A 23,325-nucleotide genomic window follows, 5' to 3' on the forward strand; every position below is an offset into this window, starting at 1 on the left:
TACATATCTGTGAGGCGGAAAATGTTTCTTTTTTTTTTTAATTTCTATACTTCATTTTATTAATTTGTCTAGATACACCATATCTTTGTGAAATTTGTGACTAGAATCTATATATAATTGTAAACTAATATGCTTGTAACTTAATTAAGATATTTCTTATCTAAATATCTTACAATTAACAATTTGTTGAGTTTGACCGGTTATTAACATGATTAGCATAGTTGTAAAATTCAATTTGGTCCAATTTGTCAGATTGGTTCAATCAGGACTCAATGATCTAACCAGATCGATTTCGTTATTAGATCGGTCATATAATTGACTCGATCGGTTAAGTATTAGATATCGATTTGACTGGTTAGACTCGACTGATTTTACAAAAAAAAAATGAACAACCTTTACGACATCGTTTTGATATCTCATTATTATCAATCGTTATTTTAAATTTTGGTGTATGTATAAACTTTTTTTACTCAAATAATGTTAGATATATACTTCTATATAATAGATACATATATAATTTTAAATTTTTAATATATATCGAATCAAATCAAACTAATTAATGACTCACCGATTAGATCACTGATCCTTGATTCACTATCTCGACCGAGTCAACAATCAAGCCGAGTTTGCAAGTATGCTTACCGGCAAGATGTGACTAGAATTATATATACCTTAAGCAGTGAATGCATTCAGTTGTTTGATTCGAGTGCATAACTTTTTTTTTTTTTTACTTGTACTCGGTTGTTCTACCTTTCTAGGAAAACAAACCCAACCCTCCCAAGGAAATAACACATGACCATAAAATACAACTCTGAGGTATCATCATCAACATATTATTTTCCTTGATCATGTATCTTCTGCAACGTGTACTTTCATCACATGACCATAAAATTGCAGACTTGAGAACAGAATCAACGAGCCAAAAAAGTATACTCACAACTTATGTTTTCAAAATATACAAGTGTGTAATTTGAAATTTACCCGAAATAAACTTATTCACTATAAAATAAATAAAAAATTAAAATAAATAAATAGAGATTTATAATAAGGATATCTGTAGTCTTATTTTAATTGGACATAAGATTAATATCTTATAACTCAAGATGTAACAATTCTTTTAAAAAAGAAAGAATTGTATCATATGTGTAATCAGTAAGATTAAATATTTGATTTAAAAACAATTTTTTTTAAAAATATTTTCTTCCAATGCAATTAACATCAAAATTAATATAAATAACAGAAAATACTTAATTAAAGTAAACATCCAAATTTACTTTAATATGCTGCAAAAATCACAGACAAGACTATTGCCTATTATATATTTGATTAGAATTAAGAAGTAGTGCTACTTAATTAAATAAATAAAAAGTTTGATATACGAAAAAAAATAACAATACAAATGTCCATGGTCATAGTGAAATAGTCCACTAACATATATTTTTTGTGAATTAAAATAATATAAAACAAGTGTGAATATGTACATTTACTTAATTAAATATATATTTTTAATATTTATAGGCATATATATATATATATATATAAATATATTTTTGTGAAATAATATATTAAAAATTAAAAATATAATATTATCTAAATTATAAAGATACAAGTATTTTTTTTTTTTTTGTGAAATATTACACTAGGTAGTAAGAGATAAGATAAGAGATGATAATTCTCAAATGTTGAGTAATAGTAGTTGAGTCAGGGTACGATTTCTCAAAGAGTGCTTAATAGTAATAACTAACAAGGAGATCATTGTATCTCTTTCTCAATGAGAAGTTCAGACCAACAATCCTTACACAAATCTGGATTGCACTTGTTGTTTTCCTTCAATCCTTTCCTTATTGCTTAATTGTTTCGTGTTTGTTTTCATCATGGCTACTGAAGAAGCTACCCTAGCTAGAAGACTAATTGGACTTTGAAGACGATGATGCTGGACTTGACATACCAGCAGATGTTGTAACAAATGACGGATTTGATCCATCATTGTGCTTAGTGGGAAGATTTTTAACTGACAGGCCGATAAGAGCACACATAATATGAAAGAACCAATGTCATTGATTTGGAGTTTCAATTAATGATAAGCAAAAATGCTCATACTGGACAGTGCAATTAATGCTATTATTCTAGAACAAGAGAAACGTGCAGATTTAAAATGAGAGAATAATACTTTTAAATAATCAAATTAGCAATTTATTCAATAAATTATACAAAAAAATACGGGAATAAATTATACACAATTAGATAGTGAAAGAAATGAGAAAAAAATAGTTGGCAAATAACTTTCTCCTGACTATCTAGGGTTTAATTTACTTCACGAGAGATCTATACTAATAAAAAAATTAATCCCTTGATTAAATTTCAATATCCAAAACAATTAGTTATTAACTCATAATTAAAAGATAATTAGATTCATAACCTTGTTTGTTTGAAACGAGGAAGAGAGAAAAAAGAATGAGAGAAATATTTAAATTTTGAATTAAAAACAGATTATTATTTCTAGAATTTTATTTTATTTTTACTTCATCCAACTAAAAAATAGATATATCATTATCTATATTTTCTTTTTCTTTTCTCTATTTTTTTCCTCCTCATCAAGCATGCTATATCTATTTTTAATAGTCAGGAGGCATTTCAAGTGAATTGATGACCTGATGTTATTAATTATTGATAATTTTTTAGATTTATATTAGACAAGAAATGCCGAGGCATGCATTTTCATAATTGGTGATGATTAAATAAAATAAAATAAAAATATTTATTTATTATAAATTTAATTTTTTTTTCAATTTATTATAAATGTAATTATATGAAGTAAATATTTATTATGTATATTATACAAACTAAAATACTAGTAGAATATATAAAATAAATCACTGCAGAAGAAGTGACAGAAAACGCGTAGGTCGGAGACGACTTGACCAAAAATGCAACCAATATATCTTTGAATAGTCAATTATTTTTTCTATTTGTTTTAAAATCACTAGTTGCAGTAAAAAAAAAAAAAAAACCCTTGTTATAACCATGCAATGCATGGGTTATCCTTTTTTATATAAAAAGATAATATTAGTTAATTCTTTAAATTATATTTTACAAAGAATAATTAATAAAGATTAAGGAAAATCTTAATGAAAAAAAACCAAGAGAGGAAGAACCTAATTGGGTTATGAGGTACAACAACTAGAGCAAGAGTTAAGAAAACGAAGGAGATCTTGCTTAAAAAAAATTAACAATTACAAGTTCTAGCTTAAAGTAAGAAAGAAAAATTCAAGATATATTTAATCCAAGTGAAATAATAATGTGTCAATTATAAACTTGCAATCTAATTTCTTTTAGATTTTATTTAAGCGTTTTGAATATATTTTAATTGTAATAAATAGGTTGTTTTGGTACTATTAAAACCCAATTTCCAACAATAGATTAGGTTTCTGTTGAATTTAATTTAAGATGTTGTCCATTACTTTGCAAGGAAATTTGGGAGTAACATGTTCTAGCAAGCTTCGAATTAAATCATTTTATATACTCTCTGTTTTATTGATCCTAATCCTGAAAATTGATTTTTTTTTATATCATATTCGTTGTTTATTTTGCAGAGCTTCTACCTGGAATCAGGGAAGATGCAGAAGCTGGAACTCTGCCTGCTAATGTTGTTGCGGGAATGGAAGGATTCTACAATATATAACTATAAAAATGCAGTAAGTTTATATTCTATGTCTTATATTCATATACACACATGCATTTTGATATCCAAACTTTTCATAATATCGTTGGTGTGGGAACAGATATTAGTTTACTCATAATTCACTATGAAGCTGAACTCAAAAAATCACGTGTTTCAAGTATGAAAAGATTGCGTCTATTGTCGCTGTCATCTATTCTTGTTCCTTTACTTTTTTCATGTGTTGATTCATAGTTGGTTATAATATTGATGTCTGGTACTCTTCTATTGCTGTGTTAAAAATATTTTAATGTTGTTTGTATACGGTAACATGGTTGCTTGATTATCAATTCCAATGTATCAAACCATGGTTGTTCACAAAAAATCAAGAGTTATTTGAGATGTCACACACTTGTTTATGCTTTGACAGATAAAATCTGTGTTTTTCATGCTTTACTTATTACCTGTATCTTACTAGTCTTAGTGTGGATAATTTATGATACTCAAAACGGTTTGGTTAGTTTGATTTAACAGTATGCAGTTTAATATACTAATTCATCTTTTTATCAATAACTTAGATATATTTTCTTTTGTGGTTCCAAGGCAAAGGAGATTGGAATCTGATTTTCTTGGAGTGAGCAAGTCTGAAAATCAGTCAGACCTTGCTGCCATAAACGAAATTCGGTCAAATGATTCAGATTATCTGTTCACAAACAACAGTCTCGTGCCTATGCAAAACCAAGTGGTGGACACACTGGCAATGAGTATCAAGAAAATGCTAATAGCAATTTACAATCATTGACATTATCCATGGGAAGTAGTAAGGATTCAACATAAGAAACCAGTGGTGAAAATAGCACAAACACTGTTGAAGCTGCACCTAGAAGAACTTTGGATACATTCGGGGAGAGAACATCAATATATCGTGGCGTTACGCGGTTGGATATGCTTCACTGAATCAATTTATTTTTTACATGATTTGTTGTTTTATTTTTGCTCTGAATCAATGTAGACATTTTGCTAAATGTACATTTTATTTTTATCCCCCATCACTCCCTCTTACTTTCTCATTGGGTGTTAATTAACTGAGTATTCTCTTGCATTATTAGATGTTATCATTGAAATTATAGTTCATGGATTTTATATCTCTGCTTTTGCTAAAGACTAGAAGGTAGACTATATGCATCTGATAGACATAGACTAAATGCGTCCCTGCTATATATTACTGACATTCAATTTTCATTGAAATTATATCTATACAGATGTGTGAATACTTCATGGCATCTTGTATATATTGATATGAATTGAAAATAGTGATAAGTGATGCATAACAGGACTAATAAAAACTATCATCTATTTCTTTAATAAGAAAAACTTTTTAAATCGGCTATAAGAAAACCGATGCAGGAAGAGCAGAGGCAGCAACGGCTATGTCCAGAACCGATGCAAATTAGGAAATTTCTACGTCAGCTAAATACACAACCGATTATGAAGGTTTGGCAAATAACACTTTTTACTCTATAACCGATGCAGAAAAAAGTAGAATTCCACATCGACTGAAACTGATTTTAAAAGGCTTTATTTTTTAGTAGTACGTGTATCCCGGAAGCAAAGTTCCATAACCTTTGGGTATAAGACAACAGGTGATTACATGACTATTGATCTCTCTTTAATTTTTGCTCCACACTCCTCTGATCACTTGGGGTATAAAAACTCACATAATTTTTTAAATAGTCCATAAAATTTTATATATAATTATATAATTATAAAAATTAATCATCGCACTCTTATATAAAATATCTTCTTTTCCTATATATTATATTTGACATTATTATTATTGTATTCTTATTATTACTTTTATTATTATTATTTTAAATCTGTATTGTATAGTTGGGTTATATATGTTAATGATTAACATATATACAACAATATATAACATGATTTTAAATATATATATATATATATATATATTAATAATTTTTGTCTAAGTCACATATATGATATCTTCCGGGGGAAATATTTTTTTTTTAAAACCTTCGGAACTAATATGAACAACAATTTCTCTCTCTAAGTATTTTAATACAATCACATATCTAATGAACTTCAGATCACTAGCTAGGCTGGAAAAAAAATCCTGTATCATCCACATGCTCGGTGGTATATTTATCAAGTTTATACATTTACATACATTTAAATTTACTCAAATTCTCATCATTTATAATATTCATTACATATACCCAAAAAATAATATTCATTAAATATAATAAATGCACGTTGACTTTTAAATTATACTAAATTAACTATCTCAATGAATTCATAATTAACTTAACAATAAGTATATATCACGTCACTCATGATGACAGAAATCATTTTTAAAATTTTCAAAATTTCTTAAAGTTAATTTTTTTTAAAAAAAAGATTAAGAACAAATTTAATTATGAACATAACAGTTAATATAAATAAAACAATTTTTTTAAGTTCAATGCATGAAAAAACTATGGATAAACAATAAAATAAACCCTTTTTGCATCTTAAAAACCAAATAAACTATACCAAGATGTGTTTTTTGAAAGCTATGTAGAGACAGACGTACAGACAGAGAGTCCAAAGCAAAATAAAAATCCGGATTCCACGCCAACAATTTCAATTCACTTCAGAAAAAAATTTCGAATCCGAAGCTCAATTCAATTCAGTCACTAAGTCACTCTCCACAGCGTAATCAAAAAGCAGACCTAAACGCACACACCTCTCTCCATTCTCTCCCAACACCCACACACAAAAAATTAATTGCAAAATTAAATTAAATTAAATTCCCATTAAAAAAAAAACCCAATCCACTGTCGTTCAATTTCATTTTCCTTTTACGTATCCAAGAAGTTTCTCATAAACGATTCCTCATAGAATTCAAAACATTTTTCAACTCGTTTACTGAGTGGAGTTCTGCTGCTTCGGCTACTACTAGGTCCAATCGTTCTCTACTCTATGGTGAGTCCAACTTTCAATTTTTATCATCTGGGTTGTTTTTAATTTACTTTTTCATTGACCCCAATTGTGCATTTCTTTGTCTGAGCAACATTTTGTGGCATTTGTGAATTGGGATTTCAGTTTTGTAGTGTGTGCGTTTGTGTGTGTGTGTAATTGGTGGTCAATTGGTGGTTTAGGCTTCTGGGGCATGATTTCTTTGCCTGAAAGTTTTGATTTTTGAAGGTTTAAGGTGTTGATGGTATCAATTTTCAGTTTACGTTATCTGGGTTTGAGTTGATTTTGTTGAAATAGTGGGTTTTTTGTGTTGGTAAGTTATTTGCTTTGTGCTTTATGGTTTTGCAGTTTCTGTACTTGAGGTGCATGTGGTTGATACTCCATGGAAACTGTGGTTGGAATTGAGGACAATGATGATGGAAAGTTTGAAGACAGTGGGGTTGATAGAAGCAGTTCAGCTTTGTCTTCACCGAAGCAAATTGCCAACCCAATTGTATACAAGCTTGTTCGGGTAGCATATTTAATTGTTCGTTGAATTTTCAGTTTCTCATTGTAATTTGGATGGATATGCATGTTTTTAAGGCTTTTTAGTTTGATACTTAGATGACAACAAATCAAGATGAAATGAGTTGCTAGGGAACCTTAGTGTTTTTTTTTTCCAGCATACTAGTACCGTTTTAAGGGTTGTGATGCTATTTTTTATCCTTATAATTTACCTGTTTATTAGACTAAAACCCTAACCATTGTCCCTGAAGTGTTCCAATGTTTCATTTTTCTTTGATTCATATTAGGAATTATTAATTATTAGATTAGGTCTAATAATTAATAATCCTTAATAAATAATTCTAATATGCATAAATATCAGCATGATTGCTTGTTATTCTAGCTGTGTCACTTTTTTGTTTGCCTATTATTTATTATAGCATTCACAATACCTTGATACCCTTTTTTTCCAGAAATGGCCCGCAATCTCAGCTACGAATTAACAAAATTCCTGACGGTTTCCCATCTTCCTTTTGTAGTATAGTTGTTCTATAAATTACTTTCTTTGATGACTGTGCTTTTTTTTTTATTTAAGTTAACTCACTTTCCCTAATCTTATGTAATGGCTGAAATGAAAATGTAGAAATTTGAAAAAGGAATGTGACTTTGTGTTAAGATTTAGTTTAATTAAATCAAAGAAAAGCGGAAGTTTATTTGAAAGTAAATATTTTATTATTTGGTTCTACATTTTCTTGTGACTTATACTTCTGTTTAAGCTATATTCATAATTCTATGAGTTGTCTGTCTGATATGATCTTTAGGTTGAAGGTGATGGGAGGTTAGTGCCTGCAACAGATGATGAAGTAATGGAGGTGGGGGATTTTCTTGAGTATGAAAACAGTGAAATGCATGTTGTTGCAAACACTGGACAGAGTTTGGAATGCATATCAATTGAAAGATCATCTTCTGGGAAGCTTCGATTGGAGTGTAAGGAAGGTGCATGCTCAATCTTTTAGTGTTACTGTTGCTTCTCAATGTTGGAATGGCATGCCAAAGCATTTGTAGTAGTGGTTACATCAGACTATATCCTGGGATTTCTTGGCTGTTTTACAGCAGCTTTATCTCTGCCAAGACCAGGGATTTGAGTGTTGTCCATGTCTTTCAGTCTTCTTTTAGTTGTTCTCAAGACTAAAATTTGTGTCTTTATTTTTTTTTAAGTTATATATAGCATCTATTTTTACAGTGATTAATTTGGGATCAATGATTTCTGTGTGTAAATCTGTTGAAGGCTTGAGGCTTTGTATCTCTGGGACATTACTTTTTGTCACTAAATGCATTCTTGTTATTATTTACTGAAATTCTTAGCTTGTTTGTAACTTTAAAGGGTATAATGCCTATTATCTAATTTAAAATGTTGATGAACTCTTGATACTCTCATTAGTTATATGGTCATAAATTTTATGTTTAGGCAAATGCTGTGTCAGTTAACTTATTCTCTTCCCTTTCAAGATCTTTTTTCGTATTTTCTTTCAACTAATTCTGTGGGTGTTTCACAATTAGGCACTGCAGAGGCAGATTTGGGGGAACTGAATGCAAAATTACAGGTAATCAGATCTCTTTTGTTTTTTCTCGTTCCTTTCCTCTCTATATTGATTTCAGAATTAGAAGGAAAAAAAACTCTACTTTGATCTATTGTGATTCTGTTTGAACAGTTGGAAAAAGTTGGTGTGTCCAGCTTAATATTTCCTTCTGTTAGAGCATACTTAATAACAAATTTATCTGTTTCATATCCCTCGTTAAATTATGCAATGTAGAGCAAGTGATGGCCATATTAATTACTTAATTGAGTTTAAAACATTTTATGTAGTCGTTGCAGCATGCTTTTTCCTGTTATAATTACATTTTCCCTTTCTTTAGATTAGATGTGGGTCTGAGATGTATTCTCAGGAGATCCTATTATATATTTTGTAGTTAAGACATATGTATTTTGATTCAGAAAAGATTACTTCCTAGATTCAATTTCCCATGTATGAATCATGCACAGCCAATGTGTACTTTCTCCCGATGTAATTTTCCTCATTATTGATTAATAAAATTTCTTCTTTTATCTGACAAGAAAAGAAAATTACTAGTTTGCCTTGTATGCGTAATGTAGTAACAGATAGCTTAAATAAATTTCTACATATTAACAACTGACTCAGGTTTATCCAATTAAGAATTGTTGCACTGAATAATTGATGATACTTTAGTTTGGCAGAACTATAGCATATATTTATGCTTGGATTTAGATATGTATATTGCAAGTTTTGCTACATTTCATTCTTTGACACAAGAAGAAAGTTAAAATAGGTGTCATCGTGCATTGCTTCTTTCCTGATCATGAGTATGAATATATGTTCTTGTTTGGATTTAACTTTCCGTATGAGTCTTTGACCATGGGTTTTTTTATCCTTTACGATACTGTATGTGGTTTTTATCTGGAAAGTGATTAATTACCCCATATTTTCATAATAACATGTTGTGGTCTTTTTCCCCCTTGGGTCATTGCCACATAGTTTTGGGGGCTTTGCTTGCATGTGTGAATATCCTGGTATTTTTAGTATATTGTTTCCTACCTCTAAAATTTCTTGTAATACATTGAACAGATTTTGCAAAAGGTCAAAGAGGAGAAACAACGCATATCATGTGGATCACCTGCTCATTCTCATGTAAATATAGACAGCCAGTGTTCAGCTGATAAATTTCCAGTCATAGATGGGAAGGTTCAATCTGAAACTCCCTGCCAGGAAATTCCTTCTATAGCATCAAGTTTAAATTATACTCATAGTAATCAATCTGGGAGTATTGATCAGTGTTCCAGACCTTCAGAAGGAGTAATAGAGAGTGGATCATCTGCTTCTGCTGTCTATTCCAATTTAAAGCCTGATCTTTCAATGTCAGATGGAGAAATATGCTTGGACAAGCTATCAATCAGAGAACTGCATGAACTGTTTAAGGTAACATTTGGTCGGGAAACCACTGTTAAAGACAAACAGTGGCTGAAAAGGAGGATTGCCATGAGTTTAACTAATTCGTGTGATGTTTCAGCTACAACTTTCATTATTAAAAATAACAAAATAGTTAGAAAATTTGAAGAAGAAAGTTCTGGAAATATGAATGCTGGATCTTTAATCTCTTCGGGAAATATGACTGAAGAAGAAGATGTCAACTTTAAGGATTCATCTGCTGTAAATGCTTGTGGAATTGAAGATAACCAAGTTGTTTCTGAAACAAGACCAGAAATTGGATTGGAAGATGAGAATTATCAGACAGGACAAAGAGCTGCAAAAAGAATTCGGAGACCTACAAAGAGATATATTGAAGAGCTCTCTGAAAATGAATCTAGAGAGCACAATCCGAGGTTGTCAATTTCTAATAAACCAATGGGACTTGGACATGTTTCTCCAACTTTGAATGTCAGGCCTGCTAGAAATGCTTTTTCAGAGGTGAGAACATATGGCACCAGGTTAGACTCTCTCGGAGGTTCTGATGTCCAAATTCCTTGTGTGTCTCGGGTTCGGAGAAGTCGTCCAAGAAAAGATATTGCATCTCTTATGGTATGTGATACTGTTAATTGTGTAAGTATATTAGTGCAACACTTCGTTTTAAATGTTAACTTTACCCCCCTCAGTAAAGCATGATTCCTTTTGTTCATGTTTTCTGTTTCTTTCTACTGTCCTTATTGTTGCTTGATGCAAGATGTTGAAATTATAGGAATTTAAGTAGAGAAGGAGCAAAAGAAGCACTGAATAATAGAATATAATATTGATGTGTGATATGCAATGTGTTTAGGCTTTATATAAAGCAGCATCCCTTATTTAGGTCTGACTCAACTTTTTAGTGGGTTTCTCTTCTTAAAAAGAGAAGTCAGGACAAATGCAATTATAGACAAACTTGTAAAAATAAGTGGCATTTTTTGTACAAAACAAAAACTTAAAAAATGCAGCTTCTATTGAAGCTAATTGAAGGAACTTCTGCTTTTAAGATGTCCATAAAAGCCGGGTCACTATACTAGCTCTAGAATCCTCATTAATCAAATTAGGATAGAAATCATGTAATATGGAAACCATTCCTATGAGATCGTTGAAGATGTTCTAAATTATTCTGAGATTCAACAATGATATTATGAGATTTTTTTTAGATATTTTCAAACCAAACAACTTGTTCTTTTATAAGATAAAGAAAGTAACTTAGTTTGCAAGTTAAATGTATCTTTTTGTTTGAGTTAGATACATAATACATAATTTTTGCCCTTTTCTTCATTTTTTTAAATGTCAAAGCAAATGTGATAGAGGTGCAACTCTTATCAAAATGCTTCTTATCAATGTTGTCTTCAGGCTTTGCTGTGTATTATAGCATGCCTGGGAAATGTCCCTTAGGTGCTTCATGCCTTTCCAGTGGTGCCTTTCTACTACTGCTATGTCTTTCCAGCAGAATTTTCTTGATACCATTTTGTTATTCATTTTGGAAAGTGCTTTTATTTTCTTACATTCAGAAAAAAATATGTTTTTGTTTCAGAAATTCCATCCAACTAGCATGGGTGAGGCTGAAAAACTGAGTAATAAGCTCCTTGAGCATAGTTCTGATGCTGGTAGTGAGTTTCCAGACAAAGTTTTGAAGTCAAGAATGCCTTCAAAGTTTCATCAACCAGTAAGACCAACTTAGCCTTTGATAATGGTAGAAAGTGTAGTTTTTTTATTTGTTGAAACACACATACACAAGAAGAAATTCATTAAGACAAGTGTTGCTATAGTGCTTGATAACTCTTAACCTGTCATGGGAGTTGGGAACTATGTTATAGCACCTGGAGAAATCGCGAATGCGTTGATTTTGTCAAGTTTCAATTTTATATTTTTAAAATGTTTTTTGGCTTCTCATCTTTATTGCTTATTTTGCTTATATATATTTTTTTATCATGAATGCTTGAACTCAACATGGTAGCAATTGAAATTTCTATTTTGCAGTGGGTCAATAATCGATTCTAATTAATTGTTTCTAATCTGAATATATTATCTGTAAGGTGTTGGGAAGGTACTGTTTAAGTAGCCTGATCAAATAGCCTGAATGTCATTTCCTTGATGTGGGATAGTAAGTGGCATGACATGTAATTGAAGCATTAGCTTAATGAACTAGGTAAATTTCTACAAGTTTTCATGTGTAGGACCTTGAAAAAGAGATAACTGACAACTATAGTATGACATTGTTTTGTTATTTTATTTAATATATAACATGACTTTTTTGTTCTTTCTGTTTGTGGGTGGGTGTGTTCGAAATAGTCCTCTTCTGAACCTGTGAAAGAGCAGTGTCCAGTAATAGGCCCGGTTGAGCTACGGCAGGAATTGAGGCCAAAAAGGGCAGATCCATCCAGCCATACCTCAGATGACAATAATATAGTTACTGTTCCTACTGCAAAAGGAGGGATGAGGAGGAAGCATCATCGTGCATGGACTCTTGTTGAGGTGATTAAATTGGTGGAAGGTGTGTCACGGTGTGGAGCAGGGAGGTGGTCCGAAATCAAACGGCTCTCCTTTGCATCATACTCATATCGTACCTCTGTTGATCTTAAGGTAATCATTTTGAAGTCTGGTAATAAGCTAAGTCATGTGCAGTTCTGATTTTTTTAAAGATGGTAGAGTATGTGGCAAGGCTAGATTTTGGTCTTCCTGCATGCAAACATTGAACACACATTTTGCTTTTCAGGACAAGTGGAGGAACTTGCTCAAAGCTAGCTTTGCACTGACACCTGCACCTGCAGATGAGGGGGTAAAAATTTATGATACTAATCTTAATTTGATCTTGTAGAGGTGGGTTAAAGTTAGGTTTCTTCAACCTCATGTCTAGTGCCAATGCATGCATGGAACTGAATTAAGCATGCATGCCTTGACCCTTGAGATGCCATTAATGGTTATCCTTTAACGAAGTTGCTATACTATTATACAAATGCCATCTTTGCGTAATGCTCTTCAGTTTGCATGCTTTTGTGGGTTGCAAATTCATGCAGTTCCTGTTTACTGAATCCCTTTGTCCTTGACTTTATAAAAGTGGGAATTATTACTGTTCTAAAATGAGAAATTTTATAAGTTATAAATTCAGTTTCCATTATTATACTGACATGTATTTTTATTTTGGTATATAGATAAATTTGCGGAAGCATGGTACGGCTCCCATTCCTGAGAAAATTTTGCTGCGTGTAAGAGAGCTTGCTGAGATGAATTCTCAAGTGCCTCCAAATTATAGCTCAAGCCAGTTAGCATCTGGTGGAGGGAGTGTGCATGGAGATAGATCGGGGTACTTGTAAATAAATACTAAATTCCTTATCAGGCAACAAAAAAAAAATATTAAAAAACTAATTTCTGAACTTTGTTAGACCAATCCTTTCTTGGATGCATAGAGAGTAAGTAGATGCAATCTTGTAGACAGTTGAGAGATTGATTAGATGTTTATGCACTGAAACGTTGAATAGAATCGTGTCACTTTTTGGTTCTCACTGTTTTGATGGTTGTAAATTTTGGTTCTCACTTTTAAATTACAATCGTGTTCGTTTAATACTAGACTTGGCGTTGTATTTCTGTTTTAATGCTGTTAATCGAATGGTTTAATGAATTTTGCAACTATCTGAATAATAAGGGAAAAGGTGCAACACTTTACTAATCTTACTTTCTAGGGTTGATTTAGAAATCAATCAAATGGTAATAAATTTGTGAAAATAAAAACAGGTTTGTGCAAGTTTGAGACTTTTAATGTCAAAAAGTGTTTTCGATTGAATAGAAGTTTATTTTCATTCGTGGAATCTTTATTTTGTCCAGTTGAACATGGTTTTTGTAAAAGGTAAGAATGCATTTTGTTTTAAGAATTTAATTAGAATAAATTAATAGATTAATAATGTAAAAAGTACATTGTTATCTAATAGATTAGTGACTATTGTAATAATTATTTATAAAGTTATATTTATAATGATTTTCTGATAGTGTGATAGTCTTCTGCTGGTAGTATTTATTTATTATAATTTCTTGAGAGAACACTGTATTTAAGAAGAGTAAATGTTAACCATTTTGGATTTGATCAAACTCTAGCTAGCATTATACAGAGACTAATATTATTTATGAAGTGACTGTTAACTTTAAATAAAATATTATTAACGAATGAAATTATATTTTGAAGCCTCATGCAATGGTTTTATTAATTTCTCTCCTGGGCTAGAAATGGAGAAAGAAATGTGTTTGGAAAAAACTTGCACTCAACGTTCACTCAAATGGCAGGCCATAGTTACTTTTATGTTTTATTGCATGGAAAAATGAGATTGTTCATTTGAAGTGGACACACCTAAAAAAGTTGGAATGGAGGAGGAAAAATTATTTTCATCTCATTCCACCCTAAGTAGAGAGAAGGAAAAGATGAGAGATATTAGATGGATTGTGCTATTCTATTTTATTTCATTTTGAACAATTTTAAAAAGACTTAATTATTGTGGTCCCTTAATTATTTTAGAATGTTCAATTAGGTTCTATTTTCGAAACCTCTAATTTTCAAAAATTTCTCAATCAGGTCCTTTTTGTTGAATTAAGTTTGACGACTGATAAAAATTCGAAGGTTCAATTTTGTTTCTCTATTTATATATTTGGTCAGCCCTAATTTGACATTGATTTATGTAAAGGTGTTGTTAGGTGCATCCAGCCAACACTTAAGATGAAATGACAAAAATAACTTGAAAGGCTTACGGACCACCCTCACGCACACCCATCACAAATACGAAAAAAAACACAGGCAGTTTTGATATTTTAAGAAAATTCTGGGTGCACCTAGAAACACCCTTTATGTAAGTATAATTAGGCTGGCCCAATAAGAGTTCTCAATATAAAACTTTGCCCAAAAAGAGGATGTTAAAGCTGGGCCTGAAATAATAATACTACTCCAATATTCTCTTCTCAAACCTACTCTTCTATCTTTCGCTCTCCCCCTCTGCGTTTCTGACAGTGTTACTGTGTGTGTTTTCCGGTGAGAGCTAAGATCGTAGCTTGTTTTTTTTTTTTTTTCTGTCTCTTCTTTGATTCTTCTGCTTAAGCTTAGCTGATTACCCTTTTGCTGGTTACAGCGGAAAATCAAAATGGGTATCATTGAAAAGATCAAAGAAATTGAAGCCGAGATGGCTCGGACACAGAAAAATAAAGCCACAGGTACTCATTCACTGCCTTCTGTTTTCATTCTATTAACCATACAATTCCCCCAAAAAAATGTTTTTTTTGTTGGGTTTTTGTTTTTTCTCTTACTTTTTTTTTAAAATAATTATTTGGTCCTATGGTCTAGTTTTGGGTTGGGGTTTATCTTCTATGTCATGTTGTGTTTGATAATTTCGTGATTGTTAATGCATTTGAATTTGGGTATTGTGCAGAGTATCATCTTGGGCAGCTCAAGGCTAAAATAGCAAAATTAAGGACACAATTATTGGAGCCTCCAAAAGTATGTTGTTATTTAGTTACTGTTTATATCATATTGTTATTCTAAGTTTGCTATTACTCGATCTCTTGTGATGATTTATGCAAGCTTTTGTTGTATGTTTATCTTCTCTTAACTGATCATTGAATGGCACTTGTCCTTTTAACTTGGTTAGTTTGATTCGTGATACTTCTTATCCTTTTGCAAAAATGAGAAACCTGATTGCATGTGCAAGCAAAAGACTTTAAATTGTGGTTGCAGTTAAGGCTTAGCTGTGGTCCACAACCACAGCCTAATGCAGTTTGCATCAACCACTGCAACCAGGATGTTTTGGCTCTTCACATGATGCAATTCACAATTCAAGACTACTAGAATGATTTCATAGATTTCTAGTAGATGTTTTACTTTTCTGTAGAGTGAGGTCTGTTTTAATATTTGTAGATTAGGAAAGGAGAAAATATGCTTTGTCTAACTTTTTGCATTGACGGTATTTTGGCCTTTGCCAGAATAATAATCAGACCCTAAACTTTTATTTCTAGTTGTATTGTTGTTTGACCTACTGAAGAATTTATGCTCCTGCCACTACTTCATTAGCATACATTCTTAGAAGAGAGAACAATGACAAATGCCTAGCCAGAGGCGATTGGTGGCTTTCCTCTGTCTATGATCTCGGTTTCCCCAGTCTTGGAATTCTTTTAAGAAGTAATGGATTTGTCTGAATTTTGGAATTCTTGTATCAATTTCTATTTATTAATTTTGAAGGCATCAGTAGGAAGAATAAAATTTTATAGCAATGTTTTTTTTTTGTTGGGTTATGGAATAGTGTTTACTGTTTATGGATGGACTGAGATGCTGGATTCTGTTATCTAAAACTCCTTCCCCATAATTTTTTAGTAGTGCAACTGCCTTCTTGACTTATATCTACATGGTAGCTTAGCACAACAATTTTCAGTGATTTTTTTCTTTTCAATTTACTCAATTGTTCTGTTTTTTTTTGTTTCCTTGAGTTTGTTTTTTATGTTTTCTTTTTTTTTCTTTGTTTTAGGAGGACTTCTTATTCTTGTTTAGTAATCCTCTTTGTCCTGACAAATTCTTATAACTATTGTACTTGGAATCTGGTTAGTTAGTGAATCTTTTAGACTTTTATAGATTCTTTTCAGCGTACCTAGGTTTCTCAATTTTTTGTCTGCCACAGCTTGCTATTCTTCTGTAGACATTTTTATAGGGTGTGATATATTAACTTGTTATCAATTTCTGTAATAGGGTTCTAGTGGAGGTGGAGAAGGATTTGAAGTTACAAAATTCGGTCATGGACGTGTTGCACTGATTGGATTTCCAAGGTCTGTCTTCAAAAAAGACTCTTTCCCATTAATTTTCTTAATTGATTACAGTTACATTGGGCTATATTTCCTTGAATGATTGTAAATAAGTTGTGTGTGTGTGTACTTGTTTTGGTGTCTGCTTAAATTTTATGTGGGCTATTTAAACTACTAACCCTTTCCATTTTTCCTTTTCATTGTTCCAGTGTGGGGAAGTCTACTCTTTTGACAATGTTAACGGGCACACATTCTGAAGCTGCATCTTATGAGTTTACTACTTTGACCTGTATTCCTGGGATTATACACTATAATGATACTAAAATTCAGTTACTCGATCTTCCTGGAATTATTGAAGGTGCATCTGAAGGCAAGGGACGTGGAAGACAGGTAAAACTAAAATTGCTTATTTCTATCATGCCAAGGATGGTGTTTTATTTTTTCTTTTAATTGATAATCAATTTGAAAATAGTGCTGTTATACTTCCTAATACAGCAAACAGAGGTGTCTAGTGTTTACTGAGCAGAATGTGATTTCAGTTACCTCTAACTCAACTTAATTGGGGCCAATTAGAATTGGTTGACAGTGTCTCGGAAAAAGGCTACCTTTGTAGGGGCTTACTAGAACGGCTGAGTGAAGCGTCATAAAGTGCAACCATGAGACGTTAGCTCTTAGGTGGTTGAGATCCCACATTGACTAGAGATATGGCCTAAATAGTGCTTATAAGGTTTAGGCAGTCCTCACCTTACAAGGCAGTTTTGTGGGGTTGAGTTGGACACAAAGCCCAAATTTTAAGAGAATATCAAAACCTATCATAAATCCGTTGTTGGCCCACCTGCATTGCCACGCTCCAAGCCTATCCCTTGGGTGTGAGGGGGTGTGTTGGAAAGCCGCCTTAGTTGCAAGCTCCCTTGCTCACCTTAATTCTGGCCTTTCAGAATTGGTTCAGTGTCTCAAAACGGGCTACTAGGAGAGGTTGACTTTAAAGGTTGAGTGAAGTGTTGTATAGTGCAGCTCTGGGATGTTGGTCCTTAGGTGGTTTGAGATTCCACATCAACTATAGATATGGCCTAAAGTGCTTATAAGATTTGAGTAATCCTCAAATTCTAAGATGATGCTTCGTTCTTTTTGGTCATTGTTTGGAAAGCGTGGCTTCCTTATCATTAACAATGCAGGATTTTTGTTTTCTGAATGTTTTCTCAGGTTATTGCTGTTGCTAAATCTTCAGACATAGTATTGATGGTTCTTGATGCTTCCAAAGTAAGTGCCGTTTTACATTTTCTAAAGCTGCCTTTTACTCTTTATGTTGTTACTATTGCTAGTTGATAAAATGATATGTTGCTCATTGCAGTAAATTACTATTCTAACTAGGGATAACAAGTAGCTAAGATCGTGTTGACTCTTTAAGCATTATTATTAAAGACACCCTCCAAACAGGCCCAAGAACTAAATTAGTTGCCTTTTCATTTTGCAATTTACTCACTGGCATGGCCACTTTTAATTGTTTTTTTGTACATATATATTCACTTGCATAATTCTTTTTATCCTATATTGCTAGTACACAAGATAATAATTATATTAATGGATAATGTTTCTTACTTTGTGTTCCACTTAGTAAATAATAAATGTGAGTTCTGCATATTTTCCTTTTCCCCTTTTCTTTTCATTTCTTTAACAGGTCTCCTACCATGCAAAGAATAGTGCTAGCATATCACAATGCTTTTGTGTCTGCTCACTATTTTGTGATCCATTTTCTCAATCAATGTTGCATTTGAAATTGCTTCAGAGTTACAATTTTTAGATAAATTATAAAAGTATTTATTTGAATGTAAATTGCAAACTCTCAATTTTCTTGCCATGACCTTTTTTTTTTGTGTCAGAGTGAGGGTCATAGGCAAATATTGACCAAAGAGCTCGAAGCTGTGGGCTTGCGGTTAAACAAGAGACCACCTCAGGTAAGATTGTGCCTCACTGCCCCATTATTTTAGAGTATGTGACATGAAGCATATATTTTATGTATAGCATTAGCATAATGATCTGAGTTGGATTTATATATTTCTGTCATCATTTTCTCATTAATTTGGAGCTTTATATTTCTTGGCAGATATATTTTAAAAAGAAAAAGACGGGGGGCATTTCATTCAACAGCACTTTGCCTTTGACTCATGTGGATGAGAAGCTTTGTTATCAGATTCTGCACGAGTACAAGATTCACAATGCAGAGGTATATATCAAACTGTAAAGTAATGTCAATTGCAATTGTGGAATATTCTAATCATGCAATTATAGTTCACAAATACATGTTAAATTTGCAATTTTACGGCTGGGGTACTTCCATAGTTTGTTTAAATGGCGCAGTGCAAGTGTAGTAAATTGTGACGCTTGGATGATTGGTGATTTAAGCATGCTTTGTTTACCATATGGTAGTATGGTTGTATAGATTATTACTGTGAAAGGCCAACCCTCACAAAACCTTAAACTGTTTGCTGGTGGTCTGTGAATGAATTTATATCTCTTACTTGTTGCTTCACACAGCCTTTTGGTCACAGGGTATGCACGAATTTGCCGGCTCACTTGTGTTGAAATATAGTTTTATTATAAACTATAAAGAACAGGAGCAACAAAGATGATACTCCTAATTGCTTCATCATAGAGGCTTTAATACAAGGTCAAAGACTAACACTTCTAAAAACTTAAACTCCAGGCAAAGAGCAGAGAATGATTTTAGTTCTAACAATTAGTTTAATATTCCTAAATATTTTTTATTTGCTATAGTCATTGTTTTCTTTCTGGAAAGAGGAGAACATATTTGTCCATGAATAAAAGTGGAAATATGCAGTATTTCCATTCTTAATGATGTTTGAAGAATGAAAAACTTAGTAAACATGGTATAAACAAAAAGCCACTTTGCATTTGCTGCCTGAAAATATTAATGAACTCCTTATCTGTGACTTCATTTTCTTCTGCAATTTGTTTATATTTTGTGACTTCATTTTACTGAGTGGATCGATATTGCAAAGTTTAATCCTTGATAGCACTTGTTCCTTTAAGTTACTGTCTTTCCATGTAGAAATGAAGTTCCATGTTAATGAAAACTGTGATTATGAAAAGCAGAGCTAGGACTATCTAGGCTAGTCATGCTATAACTGGCTTTTATCAGTGATGGAACCACATCATCTTGATAAACTTTGTAATTTCCATTACTGCATTTACTATAGTATAATTGAATACCTGTTTTCTGTTACCAACCTATGTCAAGGGAGTTAGCTTACAATTTTACTTGCAGATCCTTTTCCGTGAGGATGCTACAGTGGATGATCTCATAGATGTCATTGAAGGAAACCGAAAATACATGAAGTGTGTATATGTCTACAACAAGATAGATGTTATTGGTATTGATGATGTGGACAGATTAGCCCGTCAACCAAATTCTGTTGTCATTAGCTGCAATTTGAAGGTAGGTTAATATTTTCATTGTCTGAAGAAGAAAGAGCATTAGGCTTTAGCAAATCTGTTTTTCCTTTCTCACCCTTTTTTTGCATGTTGGTAACACTACTAACACATTGTCTTGTTGTAAACAGCTGAACTTAGACAGACTGCTTGCAAGGATGTGGGATGAAATGGGTCTGGTTAGAGTTTACACAAAACCACAAGGCCAGCAGCCTGATTTTGGTGATCCTGTGGTTCTTTCTGCTGTATGTTGCATTAACATTATGCTTACTATGAACTAGTATCCCTTATTCTATTTAACTATTTTGAAAACCTTTGGATCCTTTTTTTTAAATCTTCTAATCCATCATATAGAGATGTCACTTTCTCTGGCAAAAATTGTTGTAGGATAGAGGTGGCTGCACTGTAGAAGACTTCTGCAACCATATACACAGAAGTTTGGTGAAGGATGTGAAGTATGTTCTGGTCTGGGGTACTAGTGCAAGGCATTACCCGCAGCACTGTGGTCTTAGTCACAATCTTCATGACGAGGATGTTGTTCAGATTGTGAAGAAAAAGGTCAGGAAAGCCAACCCTTCATCTTGTTTTCTGTTCTCTGACTGATTGATACATCAAATTTTCTGTTGTCTACTTGCTGCTTGCTGCACACCTTTGTATTTCTGATGTTGAGAGATTGAATGTGATATATATGTATCCTTCAGGAAAAGGAAGAGGGAGGAAGGGGACGATTTAAATCACATTCCAATGCTCCTGCCAGGATATCTGACAGAGAGAAGAAGGCACCACTGAAGACATAATTATATGACACAGCCTGTGATTTCATCATTGATTTTTGCCTAGTGGATGGGAAAAATGACTATAGGTGATGATACATCCAAAGGCAAAGGTTCTTATCTTGATTGCTCATGCAACATAGGATTGAAAATTCCTCCTGAGCACTAAGTGGGGCACCTATATTTTTTTGTCACCCAAGTGTTGTAACATCCCCTCCCCCTCTTTTGAATAATAGTTTTTATCAGTTATGAAGTGTGCATCTATGATTTGAAGAGAAGCAGAAAGTAAAGGAAACGGGTACTGCATCTTGAAAATTGTGTGTATTTTGACCAATTCAGGGTGAAAAATGGATTTGCTCCCTTGGCAAAACTTGAATAAAGTTGAGCCGAAAGATCTCAATTCAGGATAAATTTATGAGGAATTGAGGTATCTTTTTTAGAAAATGGTTAATTGGGAAAGATACATGTATTTGATATCCTGTCCAAGGAAGAGACCGCAATCCTAGGAGCCTTGTCAAATGGTAATTCAACATAGATTTTACATTTTGGAACCAAGGCAATTTTGAAGCAGCTTTGGTGATAATTAATTCAACCAGCAAAAAAACATGAATCATGCTTATTGACTGGTTAAATTCATTATCATTAAGCTGCTTATAGCAAACAATTTCCATAATGTATATATAGCCTGGTGTGTGCCACTGCAATTTGACATCCTTTGTCCCAAGACCTCACAGTAGTTTATAGAACAATAACACGGGCAATAAGAGCAATACTTTTTTTCTTTGGAAAAAATTAATTTGTTTAGCATATTACTACTTGATCGAAATCAATCAAGTGTTCCAACTACAATTTCTAGTTCTGAATTATTAGCACCATCTAGAACATTAAGTATCTATTGTAAAGTTACAAAAATATTTTTTTTATATTTTTTAGTGAAAAATATATGTTTCAATATAATGATTTAAAAATATAAATGTATAGTTCAGATTAATTTAAGTATATATCTTAATATCTTAATTCAAATAAGCATAAAAATAAATAAAACCCAGTCCTCAAAGCCCAATGCCAAAATCCAGCCCAATACTTGTTTTTGAAAAATAGTGTTGTTTTTCAAATTTGTTTCTTCCCTTTTAAAAGTGCTTGGTCTCTGATATATTTATATTAGGGAAGGATCAAACGATTCATATATGATTTAAATCAAAAACAACTTTCAATCCAAAATTGAATTTTGAGATAAAATTATTCAATTACAAGTTATTGAATGACATAATAATTTTTTTTATCGGCAAATTATGCAATAATTGATATAAATTATATCAGTGTTATTTGATTCCTCTCCATTTATATTTATAAAAAAAAATGTCCTCTAAATACTTAAACAGAGCATTTGAAGAAATTGTGAAAATATCTTCTAATTATTTTTTATTTTCAAATTTGTGAACATTTTCAAAGTTTAATGATTTTGAATGAGAAATTGATTACTGAATAATGTAAATTTGTTCCGAAAAACAGTTTTTAAAACAGTGATAAGGGAATCAAACATTACCTAAGCTCTCCTTTAGACTGTGCTTGTATGGTATAAAGAAGAGAAATATGATAGATAAAAATAATAAATAAAAAAGGTGTAAATAGATGAGAAATAAAGGCAAAAGTAAAGATGTTTTAGTTGAAGAGACATAGAAAAAGATGAGAGATAAAAATAATAATAAGTAAGAAATAATACACCCATCAATTATAAATCTATTTCTCTTGCCATCAGCTGTAACAAACCTCTATCCTTTATTTCTATCCGCTGCATATTGTTTCTGTCTACCGAAACAAACACAGCCTTAACCATGGATCCTATAACTATTGTTGGTATTTTAGTCAATAATGCTAATAAAATAATTTTTAAAAAAAAACAGATACTTAAACCAAAGAGAACATAGAGACCGACACCAGAAAAGACTATAAATACCAAAATCTACACAAGTCAAAATAAAAAGAATTAAACTCTTATTTGAATTACATTAAAGATCTTTCTTTAACTTCCTCTAAAGCTCTTTATCTTAAAAAAAAGTGTGTGTGGATGGATCCTAGGCTCAGCATCTGAACCTCCAAATAAAGACTTTAAAGTCAATTATTGCTACTTTTTCACAGTTCGGCAGAATGCCACTTTTCCTTATTTTAGTATTCTCTCTGTAGCAATTATTAT

At 32.0% G+C, this 23,325-nt stretch overlaps 2 protein-coding genes across 5 annotated transcripts; both read left to right on the top strand.

Moving 5' to 3' along the window:
• Window positions 1-6,303: 6,303 nt before the first annotated feature.
• LOC100775511 (transcription factor MYB884) lies at window positions 6,304-13,646 on the top strand. 4 transcript variants are annotated; one of them, XM_006582818.4, is made up of 9 exons: window positions 6,304-6,643; window positions 6,986-7,148; window positions 7,942-8,116; window positions 8,681-8,724; window positions 9,766-10,716; window positions 11,678-11,809; window positions 12,436-12,726; window positions 12,860-12,922; window positions 13,296-13,646. In XM_006582818.4, exons 2-9 carry the CDS (start codon window positions 7,020-7,022, stop codon window positions 13,455-13,457), a joined length of 1,947 nt encoding a protein of 648 aa, XP_006582881.1. In that variant the 5' UTR covers window positions 6,304-6,643; window positions 6,986-7,019; the 3' UTR covers window positions 13,458-13,646. The 4 variants fall into 4 exon arrangements, with proteins under 4 accessions (XP_006582881.1, XP_014632817.1, XP_014632818.1 ...); XM_014777331.3 differs by having other exon boundaries at window positions 6,310-6,643; window positions 8,690-8,724; XM_014777332.3 differs by having other exon boundaries at window positions 6,310-6,643; window positions 12,860-12,963; window positions 13,296-13,403.
• A 1,364-nt stretch (window positions 13,647-15,010) lies between these two features.
• Window positions 15,011-21,542, top strand: LOC100778178 (developmentally-regulated G-protein 2). Its single transcript, XM_003528426.4, has 12 exons — window positions 15,011-15,154; window positions 15,252-15,333; window positions 15,549-15,616; window positions 16,856-16,932; window positions 17,118-17,298; window positions 18,112-18,168; window positions 18,789-18,863; window positions 19,013-19,132; window positions 20,195-20,365; window positions 20,490-20,603; window positions 20,746-20,916; window positions 21,060-21,542. The coding sequence occupies exons 2-12, from the start codon at window positions 15,264-15,266 to the stop codon at window positions 21,153-21,155; spliced, it is 1,200 nt and encodes a 399-aa protein (XP_003528474.1). The 5' UTR covers window positions 15,011-15,154; window positions 15,252-15,263; the 3' UTR covers window positions 21,156-21,542.
• The last annotated feature ends 1,783 nt before the right edge of the window (window positions 21,543-23,325 follow it).

The sequence above is a fragment of the Glycine max genome, chromosome 7 (assembly GCF_000004515.6).
Source record: "Glycine max cultivar Williams 82 chromosome 7, Glycine_max_v4.0, whole genome shotgun sequence".
Lineage (NCBI taxonomy): Eukaryota > Viridiplantae > Streptophyta > Magnoliopsida > Fabales > Fabaceae > Glycine > Glycine max.

Bases quoted from the DNA above. Each gene is read 5' to 3' on its own strand.
- LOC100775511 (XM_006582818.4), top strand. From the start codon at position 7,020: ATGGAAACTGTGGTTGGAATTGAGGACAATGATGATGGAAAGTTTGAA. The intron at 7,149-7,941 runs GTAGCATATTTA...TATGATCTTTAG, and splicing joins TTGTATACAAGCTTGTTCGG to GTTGAAGGTGATGGGAGGTT. The intron at 12,727-12,859 runs GTAATCATTTTG...TTTGCTTTTCAG, and splicing joins GTACCTCTGTTGATCTTAAG to GACAAGTGGAGGAACTTGCT.
- LOC100778178 (XM_003528426.4), top strand. From the start codon at position 15,264: ATGGGTATCATTGAAAAGATCAAAGAAATTGAAGCCGAGATGGCTCGG. The intron at 15,334-15,548 runs GTACTCATTCAC...GGTATTGTGCAG, and splicing joins ACAGAAAAATAAAGCCACAG to AGTATCATCTTGGGCAGCTC. The intron at 18,864-19,012 runs GTAAGATTGTGC...ATTTCTTGGCAG, and splicing joins TAAACAAGAGACCACCTCAG to ATATATTTTAAAAAGAAAAA.